Source organism: Macaca thibetana, chromosome 20, assembly GCF_024542745.1.
Source record: "Macaca thibetana thibetana isolate TM-01 chromosome 20, ASM2454274v1, whole genome shotgun sequence".
Lineage (NCBI taxonomy): Eukaryota > Metazoa > Chordata > Mammalia > Primates > Cercopithecidae > Macaca > Macaca thibetana.
In genome coordinates this window covers 49,933,504-49,946,700 of record NC_065597.1, presented here as the reverse complement: position 1 = coordinate 49,946,700, position 13,197 = coordinate 49,933,504, and the positions used below count along the sequence as shown (strand labels likewise).

The 13,197-nt window shown below is 52.2% G+C and overlaps 2 protein-coding genes across 3 annotated transcripts in view; one reads left to right on the top strand and one right to left on the bottom strand.

Annotated features, from left to right (window-relative positions):
• Window positions 1–13,197, bottom strand: part of NSMCE1 (NSE1 homolog, SMC5-SMC6 complex component) — a 369,302-nt gene that overhangs the window by 205,587 nt on the left and 150,518 nt on the right. The gene's annotated exons all lie outside the window — the stretch shown is intronic.
• Window positions 1–13,197, top strand: part of IL21R (interleukin 21 receptor) — a 48,405-nt gene that overhangs the window by 27,088 nt on the left and 8,120 nt on the right. For both annotated transcript variants that reach the window (XM_050773937.1, XM_050773938.1), the window contains exons 2-4: window positions 973–1,037; window positions 5,340–5,442; window positions 8,319–8,518. In XM_050773937.1, coding sequence (XP_050629894.1) covers window positions 989–1,037; window positions 5,340–5,442; window positions 8,319–8,518 — 352 coding nt within the window. In that variant the 5' untranslated portion in view covers window positions 973–988. The remainder of the gene's footprint in view (window positions 1–972; window positions 1,038–5,339; window positions 5,443–8,318; window positions 8,519–13,197) is intronic.

Genomic DNA, 13,197 nt, shown 5'->3' with positions numbered 1-13,197 from the left:
AGCTGGGCGTGGTGGCGGCCACCTGTATTCCCAGCTACTTGGGAAGCTCAGGCAGGAGAATCGCTTGAACCTGGGAGGTAGAGGTTGCAGTGAGCCAAGATCGGGCCACTGCACTCCAGCCTGGGCAATAGAGTGAGACTTTGTCTAAAAAAAATAAAATAAAAAGGCCAATTTACTGAGCTATCAACATGGATGTTTACAGGAAGGAAGATCCAACATTGCTCCTCAGAAGATCCCACTTTCCAAACCAGTTTTTTCTTCTTCTCTCCCTCTCTTCTTCTCATTTTCTCTCCCTCTTTCTTTGTTAGATAGATTCATACATAATTTAATTTCACACACAATGCTACATCAATAGGCTCAGCAAGGGCAAAATAGTCAGCAATCTCCTCACTCTTTAAATTCACCCTGTGCTGGGCATGGTGGCTCACACCTGTCATCCCAGCACTTTGAGAGGCCAAGGTAGGAGGATCACATGAGCCCAGGAGTTTGAGACCAGCCTGGGCAACATAGCAAGATACCATCCATACAAAAATGTGTTAAAAATTAGCCAGGCATGGTGGCACGTGCCTTTGGTCCCAGCTACTCGGGAGGCTGATGCAGGAGGATCGCTTGAGCCCAGGAGGTGGAGGCTGCAGTGAGCCGTGACTGTGCCATTGCCCTCCAGCCAAGGCAGCAGAACACGACCCCATCTCTAAAACTATTAAAATAAAATAATAAAACAAATTCACTCTGCATTTGTGATGTGATGTGGGGACAGGAAGAAGGTGGGAGAAGGAATTCTCAGGGTGAATCTGCCATTTCTAGGAGGTGGGAGTTCTTGGGGTCATCCACAGGGTCCGCGGGATCTTGCTTTTTTCTTAAGACAGTTCCAAGAATCGAGGGCAAGTCTGCCTGAGAAGAGACAGGATGAGGGGGAGGCTGGGGGAGCCCTGAGCCCCGCCTGGTTCACCCTCTGCTGTGCATCTCTTGCAGGCCTGTAGGAGTCAGCATGCTGCGTGGCTGGGCCGCCCCCTTGCTCCTGCTGCTGCTCCAGGGAGGTAAGTGGCTGCCCGTGGTCTGCCGGTGGGGAGGGCCCCCATCACAGAGCTGAGCTAGGGCCGGGCTGGCTTTGTGGGCTCAAAAACACGGGAGAGTCCACAGATTCAGAACAGATGGCATCCGTGCCCTTGAGGCTGACACGAGTCCAGTAGCCGGCTCTGCACTAACCAGAATCCATCCACCAAAGAGCTCCACGAACCAGAAGCAGTAGACGTGAGTCTCACATGGCCCAGCCCGCGGGCTTATGTCTTCGGGTGTCACTAGGGGGATGACAGGCTTCATCCTTCATTTCCCCTGACCTCTGCCTTGGCTGGCTGTAACTCTCTGAGTGAGGAAGTTCTGCCTTCCATCTAACCTCGGTGTCTCCTTTTGTAATGACTCTCCTTGGAAATGTTTTTCAACAATTGCTGCGCCGGGTGTGGTGGCTCACACCGGGAATCCCAGCCCTTCGGGAGGCTGAGGAGGGTAGTCGTTTGAACTCAGGATCTCAAGACCAGCCTGGGCAACATGGTGAAGCCCTATCTCTACAAAAGAAAAAAAAAAAAATTAGCCAGGCATAGGAGCTCATGCTTGTAGTCTCAGCTTCTTGTGGGGCTGAGGCGGGAGGATTGCTTGAACCTGGGAGGTGGAGGTTGCAGTGAGTCAAGGTGACAATTGTACTCCAGCCTGGGCAACAGAGCGAGACCCTGTCTCAAAACAACAACCACAACAACAACAATAAACAAACAAAAAAATCGCTGGATTCTTAGCAGGCACTGGTGGTCCCTGGGCTGGGGACAGGAGGAAGAGCCAAAAGGAGACCGAATCTTGGTAGGCAGCCTGCGGAGGACCAGATATTGTGGTTAGAGGGGGCGATGTTAGAAAGCAGAGCTGGGAAGGTCAGGAGTCTGACTGAGAGGACACTGCTGAGAACTAAGAGATCCTGGAGGGCTTCTGGGAGGAGGGGGCCATGAGGAGGCAGGATCCAGCACAGACTTGTGTGGAGGCCAGCCTAGGGGCAGGGGAGGAACTCAACGGCTGCTCTGCTGACTCATGGGCATTTTTCTCTGGTTTTTACCAGAAGACCCAGGACCTCAAATAGCTCCTTCAGGAAACAGATGTGAAGCTTTGATTTTCCCTTTCTGAGTGGCAAGCATTACCGTCTTGGTTCTAAAAAGCCTTTGGGTCACCCATCATGGCTTCACATCTGGTGGGTGCAGATAGCAAGCCCTGGCTGCATGCAAAGCTCGGAGCGTCATCCCATTCCACTGTCCCAACAGTCCTGCAAGGCCCATGTTGTAATGACACCCAGATTTTGGTTGAGGAGGCTCAGAGAGGCTAAGAGACAGGTGCACGGCCACACCACGGGGCAGAGGCGGAGCTGGGATCAATTTGTTCTTGGAGTCAGTCTTAGTCTGTCTGTGCTGCTGTGACTGAATACGTGAGACTGGGTAATTTATAAATTATAGACATTTATTGCTTATAGTTCTGGAGGCTGGGAAGTCCAAGATCAAGGCACCAGCAGCAGCTTGGGTTCCGGTGAGGGTCCCATCTTTGCTTTTTTTTTTTTTTTTTTTTTTTTTTTTTTTGTGGAGACTGAGTCTTGCTCTCTCACCCAGGCTGGAGTGCAATGGTGTAATCTTGGTTCACTGCAACCTCTGCCTCCTGGGTTCAAGCAATGCTTATGCCTCAGCCTTCAAGTGGCTGGGATTACAGGCACATGCCATGGCTAATTTTTGTATTTTTAGTAAAGATGGGGTTTCACCATGTTGGCCAGGCTGGTCTTGAACTCCTGACCTCAAATGATCCACCCACCTCTGCCTCCCAAAGCGCTGGGATTATAGGCATGAGCCACTGCACCTGGCCCCCATATTTGTCTTTAAGTTTCCACCTTGAACGCTGCAACCCCCAGAGGGGACGCACGCTGCATCCTCATGTGGCAGAAGTGCAAAAAGGGGCTGAATGTTGGGTTCCTCCAGCCCTCTTACAGGATCAATAATTCATTCGGGGGGGTCTGCCCCCATGACTTAATCATCTCCTAGAGTCCCCACCTTTTAATATGATCACATTGGCAACTGAGTTTCAGCATATGAATTTTGGGGGTGGACACAGACATTCAAACCGTAGCATGGTCTTCACCACTCTGTCCTGCTATCTGTTGAGTGATAGCCGTGTGCAGGCAGCGTGCAGGCACAGGCAACACCTCATCTCAACACCTCAACAGCCTCTAGGGCAAGCAATATCTCCAGCTTACACATGGGGAGGAGAAGCAGTTTTGACTCACGTGTTTACAGTCACAGAGCTGGGGACAGCACAGTCACTTTGTGCGTCTCTCACTGCCTCCTGCACGCTTTCATAACCCCAGACATGGGATGGCCCTGGGGCTCTCTGCCCTGTAGCTGGGGTACTGACCGGGCACTTTCCCACCCTCCCATCCCTGGTGCCACCTCCATGCCATTCGGGGGCTGCTGTTGCCTCCCCAAGTTTGGAAACAAGCTCTGTCCCTTGGTAGCTTTGAACCTGGCTCGGAATGGCAGCTCTTCTTCAAATTCCTAGCGCCCTGAGAAAGAACCATGAGGGTACAGACTCAGAGATGACACAGCTACTTAGAGGCTCTGTGTTGAGGTTTTGCCAAAATCAGTCCTGTTTTCTCCATCAAATGCTGGAACTAGCTCCTTTGCACCCCACTGACAAGTCCTGTGTGTCTCCCTGAGGAAAGCCCCCTCTAGAGCAAGATTTATTTCCATGACTCAGACCCCTTGGTAGCCACTGCCTGGAGAGCTGTGTTGAGAAGCATTCTGAGGTCACGCCTAGGGGAGAGAGTGCTGTGATCCATTAGCAATGTCTGCCATGTGTGCGGCTATGAAAAACTAGCACAGACTAGGTTTTTCCTTCCCTGGGTGAGTGTCTCAGCAGCCCAGACCAACAGAGACGAGAGATGTGGTCTAGTCTTGGAGCCTCAGTGTTCTCACCTCCACAGTGGACTAAAGGATGTTTCCAGACACAGTATTCTTTGCTCCGAATATAGGTTCTGTCCTCGACTGAGACCCAAGAAGGGAACCTACCACCACCATCACCTCACGGGTCTTCATTAGTCAAGGGAAAATAGGAAAAAGCCACCGAAAACGAACCCACTTATAAAGGGGAACAAGGCCAGGCATAACGGCTCAATCTTATAATCCCAGCACTTTGGGAGACCGAGGCAGATGGATCGCTTGGGCTCCGGAGATTGAGACCAGCCTGGGCAACATGGTGAAACCCCGTCTCTACGAAAACACAAAAATTATCCAGGCATGGTGTCGCACAACGGTAGTCTCAGCTACTCAGGAAGCTGAAGTGGGAGGATTGCTTGAGCCCAGGAGGTGGAGGCTGCTGTGAGCTGAGATCACACCACTGCACTCCAGTCTGGACAACAGAGCAAGAGATTCTATCTCAAAAAAAGAGATGGGCAGTACAAGTTTCTAGTAAATAGCAGCAAAAAATAGTGGAAATGGCACTCAAATATACAAAACAAAACTACAAATTATTCCATTGATTTTGTCCGACATTTAACAAAATTTAGATGATGATCGCAACTCTGTTTTAGGACACAGTGAAACAATTAATGTCTGGGGAGCAGGATGGAAAGGTGTTAAATCTTCCAACAAAATTGCCTCATAGGGCAATATCTTGATGACTTCTTGGTGGCGGTGGCGGTGGCATTTTTGGCTGCAGGATCACGCAGACCTTTCTGCAAAAGTGTCTGAGGGCTTCTTAATTCTCTCACGATTTCCTGCTCCTTGAAGCACCTTCCTGAATCTCTGAGAGAGCGTGTCCTGTGGAGCCAAATTCTGTAGAGCCGAGGCCTCTTCCTTTCAGGGTTTTGGGACATTTTCAGTATAGCTGTCCTTGACTCCATGAGGTCCTGACCCTCTTGGGGTGTGTGGGTGTGCGCTGGCTGGGTTCCTACCACATCCGGGGCATTTAGGATATTGCCATTCTGAGTGGGAGCTTGGCCAGGAGGGACACAGACCTGGTGGCCAGGCGCAGGGCTCTGGGGGAGGGTGCTGAGCTGGGGACCAGCTAGTTTTATATTATTTGCCATCATGAGTGTCCTGTCTTCATAGCCAGCCTTGAAACACTGGTGCTCAAACAAGGAATTCCCAGGTAGCGAGGCCCCCTGGGTGCCAGGCTTACATCTTAGCAGCTCCTGAGTCCTCATATTTGTCCCGGCCTGGGGACCCCGGCACCCACTCTTCCTCCAGCCCTTGAGGGGGTGGAGAGGAAGCTCTGCAGTCCCAAGCCACCACCCACCAAGGCCTCTCTCCCACCTGACCCTCCAGGCTGGGGCTGCCCCGACCTCGTCTGCTACACCGATTACCTCCAGACGGTCATCTGCATCCTGGAGATGTGGAACCTCCACCCCAGCACGCTCACCCTTACCTGGTAAGTGGCCGGGCCTCGCCAGTCCCTGGGGATGCAACTCACGGTGCCTGCTCAGTGATTCCCCCAGGAGGACGCTATGCACTGAGGACCACTGTGCCCGCCTTTCAGACAACTACTCAGGGCTCACAGGACTTGAAAAGTCAGGAGCCCGCAGGGTTGGTCTATCCACCAGCTTCAAAGGCCACTATCTCGCCCACACAGGTTGGCCATGGTTTTGAGACCCCGGGATGGCCGGTCTCCCGCATGATTTTTCAAGCACTTAGTAGGTGCCAGGCCCCCAGCTACATGCTTCGCATGAATGGTCACTCCCAACCCTCACAATGATTACTCCCATTTTACAGATGAGGACATTGAGGTTCAGAGAGGTTAAGCAACTTGCCCAAGGTCATAGAGCCTGTGAATGCTGGAGCTGCGATTCAAATTCAGACTTTCCAACTCCAAAGTCCATGGGTCCCTTTTAGACCCTATGCAGCTCAGGATAAAGAAGAGCTTCCGTTATCCATCAGCTCATTCATTCATTCAAAACCATTTATAGGCCAGGTGCAGTGGCTCATGCTTCTAACCCCAGCACTTTGGGAGGCCAAGGAAGGAGGATAACTTGAGCCCAGGAGTTTGAGACCAGCCTGGGCAACATCACAAAACCCTGTCTCTACAAAAAATAAATCAGTCAGGTTGTGTGGCACAATTGTGTGGTCTCAGCTACTTGAGAGTCTAAGGCAGGAGGACCAAGCTCAGGAGGTCGAGGCTGCAGTGAGCTATGATCACGCCACTGTACTCCAGCCTGGACAACAGAGCAAGATCCCATCTCACAAAACAAAACAAAACAAAACATGTGTGAAGTTCCTGCCAGACACTGTAGCAGGCACTGGGGATTCAGCAGAGCGAGACTGACCGGGCCCCAGATGCCTTGGAATTGACATACCACAGTGGGGCGATGGCTGGGAGAGACAGATGCACAAAACAACCAACAAGATGCTTTCTCTTTTTTTCTTTTCTTTTCTTTTCTTTTTTTGAGACAGGGTCTTGCTCTGTTGCCCAGGCTGGAGTATAGTGGTGTGATCAGAACTCACTGTAGCCTCGACCTCCTGGGCTTAAGTGATCCTTCCACCTAAGCCTCCCGAGTAGCTGGGACTACAGGCATGCATCATCACACCCGGATAATTTTTGTAGTTTTTGTAAAGACAGAGTTTTGCCATGTTACCCAGGCTGGATTCAAACTCCTGGGCTCAAGCAATCTGCCCACCTCAGCCTCCCTAAGTGCTGGGATTACAGGTGTGAGCCACCATGCCAGGCCCAAACAGGATACTTTCTTTCTTTCTTTTTTTTTTTTTTGGAGACAGAGTCTCACTCTGTTGCCCAGGCTGGAGTGCAGTGGCATGATCTCGGCTCACTGCAACCTCCGCCTCCTGGGTTCAAGCGATTCTCCTGCCTCAGCTTCCCAAATAGCTGGGATTGCACCCAGGTGTGCACCACCATGCCCGGCTAATTTTTGTATTTTAAGTAGAGACAGGGTTTTGTCATGTTAGCCTGGCTGGTCTCGAACTCCTGGTCTCAAGTGATCTGCCCACCTCAGCCTTCCAAAGTGCTGGGATTACAGGTATGAGCCACCGTGTTCTGCCCTAAACAGGATACTTTCTAATAACACTGGGTGCTATAGGACACTGGACCTCAGGTAGAGGGACCACAACTTCTAGTGAGAAGGAGGCAGCCAGGGAGCTGGGCAGAGGGCACTGCCAGTGCAAAGGCCCTGTGGGAGAAGAGCTGGTGAGTTTGAGGAATAGGGAGGAGGTCAGTGTGGTTGGAGTGGAGTGAGGCAGGGTGAGGGGAATAATGAGCAAGTTCAGGCTGGGAGGCCTGGAGAGCATTTATTCAGCAAGAACTTCTATTCCAGCAAATTTAGCAGAGAACTCAGTCCACACATCCCTATTGGGCCTAGAGAGTGGTCATGTTCAGAACCTGAACGTCTAGGTAGGGAAATTAATATCTGGTAAACTCCTATACGTACTTCAAAACCCACCATTTTTGTCCAGTGGGAGTTAAAAAGCCACAACATTTTCCCTAACCCCATCCCACCAGCTTTCCCAGAAGTCCACCCAGAGGAGGAGATGAGGTTCATTTAGCTCTTCTCCTGGCCCTCAGCACAGGCTCTTATTAGCTAGCTATTCAGTGGATTTTGGGACCGGGTGAGGTGGCTCAGTCCTGTAATCCCAGGACTTTGGTAGGCCGAGGCGGGCGGATCACTTAAGCCCAGGAGTTCGAGACCAGCCTAACCAACACGGTGGGACCCCATCTCTACAAAAAGTACAAAAAGTTAGCTGGGCATGGTGGTGCATGCATGTAGTCCCAGCTACTTAGGAGGTTGAGGTGGGAGGATCAGCTGAGCCTGGGAAGGTCGAGGCTGCAGTGAGCCGTGATCACACTACTACACTCCAGCCTGGGGGACAGAGTGAGACCCTGTCTCAAAAAAGTGGATGTTGGACAGAAAGGAGAGAAGGGAACCCAAAATACCTAGTGCCCTTCCTGTAGGACAGTCATCTGGTTGTCTGGACCGACAGGGACAGATTTAGGCTTGGTCCAAGCAAGAATGGCCCAAATTTCCAAAATTGAGAGCTGCTACCCTAAATGAGGTAGTGAGTTCCTGGTCTCCGGGAGGTGTGCAAGCTGAGCCCGGATACAGTTCACTGGGGATGCTGCAGGGGAGGTGATACCTTCCCTGGAAAAAGGTTGGTTGGACCAGGTGACCACCCCCCAAGCCCTGCCTCAAATCCCTCCCAGCCCTGAGAGTCTGGGTTTCTGCCCTGGCCCTGAGCACGGAGCCCGCCACCATCCACCCTGCCCCTGGCTTCCAGCCATGACCGGCTGCTTTGTCCTTGAAGGCAAGACCAGTATGAAGAGCTGAAGGACGAGGCCACCTCCTGCAGCCTCCACAGGTCGGCCCACAATGCCACGCACGCCACCTACACCTGTCACATGGACGTATTCCATTTCATGGCTGACGACATTTTCAGTGTCAACGTCACAGACCACTCTGGCAACTACACCCAGGAGTGTGGTAGATTTCTCCTGGCTGACAGCAGTGAGTATCCTGGGACCCCGGGCTTAGGGTGGCGCTCAGTCTTAGCTCACCACAGCCCCGATCTCTTCAGGCTCAGGTGATCCTCCCACCTCAGCCTCCCATGTAGCTGGGACAACAGGTGTACGCCACTACGCCCAGATAATTTTTTTAGTAGGGACGGGGGTCTTGCCATGTTGCCCAGGCCAGTCTCGAATTCCTGGGCTCAAGTGATCCATCCGCCTTGGCCTCCCAAAGTGCCAGGATTATAGGTAGGGGCTGGGCCCCCCACTCCCTGCCCTCTGGGCCAGCTCTCCTCCTTCCACCAGATCTGACCTGGCCTATGTCCTCACCACACCTTAGAGTTCTATTTTGAGTTGCGCTATTTTTTACTAATGTGTGAAAGGTTGATACTAGGTTTGAGAGGTATGGAAGGAGCTAGGCTGGGACCCGGGACTTCTGGGTTCGTGTTCCGGCTCAGCTCTGCCCATCTGTGTGACCATGGATGAGGCACACCTACCTCTGGGACAGCCTCCCTGTTTGTAGAGCAAGTGTCTTTTTTACCCTGACTCTCTGGGATCCCGACTCCATAATGAGGTGAATGGAGGACACTGAGTCACAGAAAAAAACCCTCCTGGGTTTTTTCCCCTTCATAAGCTCCAGGGAGGCCTGGAATTTCCCTCCAGGCTGGAGGTAGAGGGGCGTCCCAGGGGCAGGGGGGCCTGGTGGGTGGGAGCAGTTTTATCTGTGAGTTCAGAATTAGGTCAGGTGGCAGGGCGAGGTGGTTCACACCTGTAATTCCAACCCTTTGGGAGGCCGAGGCAGGAGGATTGCTTGAACCTGTGGCTTCGAGACCAGCCTGGGCAATATAGCGAGACCTCATCTCAGAATACAAAACAAGAACCAGGGCAGGGGCCAGGCGTGGTGGCTCATGCCTGTAATCTCAGCACTTTGGGAGGCTGAGGCAGGTGGATCATTTGAGGTCAGGAGTTCAAGACCAGCCTGGGCAACATGGTGAAACCCCCATCTCTACTAAAAATACAAAAAAATTAGCCAGGCATGGTGGCGCATGCCTGTAATCCCAGCTACTTGGGAGGCTGAGGCAGGAGAATTGTTTGAACCTGGGAGACGGAGGTTAAAATGAGCCAGGATCACCCCACTGCACTCCAGCCTGGGTGACAGAGCGAGACTCCGTCTCAAACAAAACAAAACAGAACTAGTGCAGGGCATGGAAGGACCTGGGAGGTGGCTTTGGCATGGTGTGTGTGTGTGTGTGTGTGTGTGTGTGTGTGTGTGTGTGTGTACCCAAAGCGGCCCCAGAGGCAAACACAGGCTGCAAAGGGAGCCTGCTCTCGGGAAGGCCCTGCGTGCGAGCTCGGGAGTTTCTGCCCCTAGATTCCCAGCAGAGGGGCTGGGGTATAAGAGGTGTCTGTTTCACACTCTGGGGGTCCAGGTTTGCACCACTTTGCTGAGGGGGTGTCACACCACAGAGGGTGAGAGTGAAGCTTCACACACTCCCAGACATATGCACACTCATGCACATTCCCAGGGTCACAGACTCACGCACTCACAGACTCATAAATGCGCCCTCAAACCCACAGGTGTCTCCCCAGCCCCGGCCTGCATGGCGTGGACACAGAGGCCCACATTGTGTCTCTCTCTTGCTCTCTCTCTCTGTCTCATACACACTCACACATACATACACACACGCACCCACACATGCACACACACACACACCCATGCATACACATACACATACACACTCACACATACACTCTCACATCACTCACACATGGGCATACACACACACACACGCACTCTCTCACACACGTGCACACTCACATGCACACACATATGCACTCACACACATGTGCACACACATGCACACACTCACACACATATACACTCACATCACACACACGGGCACACACATATGCACATACATGCACTCTCTCACACACATGCACACTCCCATGCACATGCATTCTCACACACATGCCCTTTCTCACACACACATGCACACACACATGCACAGACTCACACACACATCACGGGCACGCACATGCACACACTCACACACATGCGCTCTCACACACACGCATTATCTCACACAGGCACACACACACACACACACACACTCACAGCCACACGGATCTGGGATCCAGGACACGAGGTTCTCTGCACACGCATGCACCATCTGGAGCAGGGGCCCCTCCGGGCTGAGTGAACTGAGGCAGGCAGCAGCCCCACTGCCCAGGCCACCCCACACCCCTCAACCCCACAGCTTCTCAGAAGCAGACGAGAGCTCGGGGCAGAGAAGGGGCCCCTCCTTGCCACTTCTCTTGCAGCGTGAATCCAAGCATTTCTCTCTGGCGTTTCTCTCCCTGCCAGGATCTGCAGCTAGCCTGGGCCCAGCTGGGGCAGGAAGTGATTTTCTAACCACCTCCTGCTCAGGGTCCCTTCCTCCTCCTGGGTCCTGGGCCTCGCTGGGCTGAGCAGCCCCCCTTCACGACCCCCAGGCTCTGCAAACATCTCCCGAGTACCCATGGGGCAGTTCTCAGTACGCTGGTGTCTTCCGGGACTGATCCTCACCCAGGCCACACAGGGAAGCCCAGAGCCGGCCTCCACCTGCCCCGGGGAGGACAAAAGAGGGGTTAGAAACGATTTCAGTCAAAAACATCCCATCACTGGAACAGCAACAGCAACAACCCAGTGTTCACCGTGGCATTCTGTGAAATGTGCACCTCCGTCACCTCGGGGCGCGGTGGGAGCCCTCAGTGCGGGTTTCAGGATCACAGGCAGCCTTAGAGCTCCTTTCTGGAGGCCTTGAAAGGTTCATTTGTTAATTTGACAAATATATATATATATATATATATATGTGTGTGTGTGTGTATATATATATATGTGTGTGTGTGTGTATATATATATGTGTATATATATATAGAGAGAGAGAGAGAGAGAGAGAGAGAGCGCCAGGGTGTAGCTCTGTCCCCCAGGCTGGGGTGCAGTGGCATAATCACAGCTCATTGCAGCTTGGAACTCCTAGGCTCTAGCGATCCTCCCACTTCAGCCTCCTGAGTAGCTGGGACTACAGGTGCATATCACCATCCTGGCTAATTTTTAAATTTTTTGTAGAGCTGGGATCTTGCTGTGCTGTCTAGGCTGGTCTTGAACCCCTGGCCTCAAGCAATCCCCCCGCCTCAGCCTCCCAAAGTGCTGAAATTTTTGGCATGAGCCACCTTGCCCAGTCTAATTTGCTAAATATTTACTGAGGGCCTATTGTGCCCCAGGCTGTGTTCCAGGAGCTGTGTGCACAGATTGAACCTGGAGGACAAAACCTCCGCCCCAAGGAGCTAAGAGCCCAGCGAGAGAGGCACGTGGTAAACAAAATCACAGGGTGAGAGGTGCAGAGTGCTGGATGGTGGCAGATTGAAAGTGGAGAAGGTGGCTGGGTGTGGTGGCTCACTTTGGGAGGTTGAGGTGGGTGGATCACTTGAGGTCAGAAGATCAAGACCAGTCTGGCCAACATGGGGAAACTCCTTCTCTACTGAAAATACAAAAATTATCCAGGCGTGATGGTGCGCAGCTTCTTGGGAGGCTGAGGCTGTGGAATTACTTGAGCTCAGGAGGCAGAGGTTGCAGTGAGCCAAGATCATGCCACTGCACCCCAGCCTGGGTGACAGAGAGAAAGACTCTGTCTGAAAAAAAAAAAAAAAAAAGAAAGAAAGAAGAGAAAAAAAGAAGGGAGGGAGGGAGGGAGGGAGGGAGGGAGGAAGGAAGGAAGGAAGGAAGGAAGGAAGGAAGGAAGGAAGGAAGGAAGGAAGGAAGGAAGGAAGGAAGGAAGGAAATAAACAAGAAGAGAAAGTGGAGAAGGTGAGGGCAGAGGCCTGCAACTCCTCTCTGACACTGGTAGACACTTGCCACTCAGTTCCTCTGAAGTTACCGCCTCCTGCTAAATAGCTTCATCCCTTTGAACAAGCCCCATGATACGGGAACTGGGCCCATTTTACAAGAGAGGAATTTGAGGCCCTTAACATATTGTGTTCTGCTCAAGTTCATGAAATGTCCTTCGAATGGAGCAAAAACAGAATGCCGGCTTTGACCTTCACCTGGAGGCCGCCCATGAAAGCTTGCTGTTATGGCTGAGCTCTGCTCTTGCTGGGAGATGCTGAAAGATAGGGACCATCAGATTGGCCTCCCAGGGCCACTGTGGGGTGTCAAACTGCCCAGAGCAGGACAGCCAGGCAGGCTCTGAGTAAATGGCAGCCCTCACCATTAGCATTCATGCTAAGAAGAGTCTTCAACTGCCTGAAGTAGCTGGGGTTGAAAGAAAATGATACCATCATTTAGGAGAGAAATGGAAAAGGAATGGATTTGCCGGGACGCTGCTGAGAATATTTTTGGATGGGTTGCTAACTTTAAAACTTAAGATAGGCCAGGTGCAGTGGCTTGTACCTGCAATCCCAGGATTTTGGGAGGCTGAGGTGGGAGGATCACTTGAGGCCAGGAGTTTGAGACCAGCCTGGGCAAACATAGTGAGACCCCGTTTCTACAAAATAGACAAATAATTAGCCAGGTGTGGTAGCATCCACCTGTAGTCCCAGCTACTTGGGAGGCTGAGGTGGGAGGATGGCTTGAGCCCAGGAGGTTGAGGCTACAGGTGAGCTATGATCGCACCACTGCACTCCAGCTTGGGCAACATA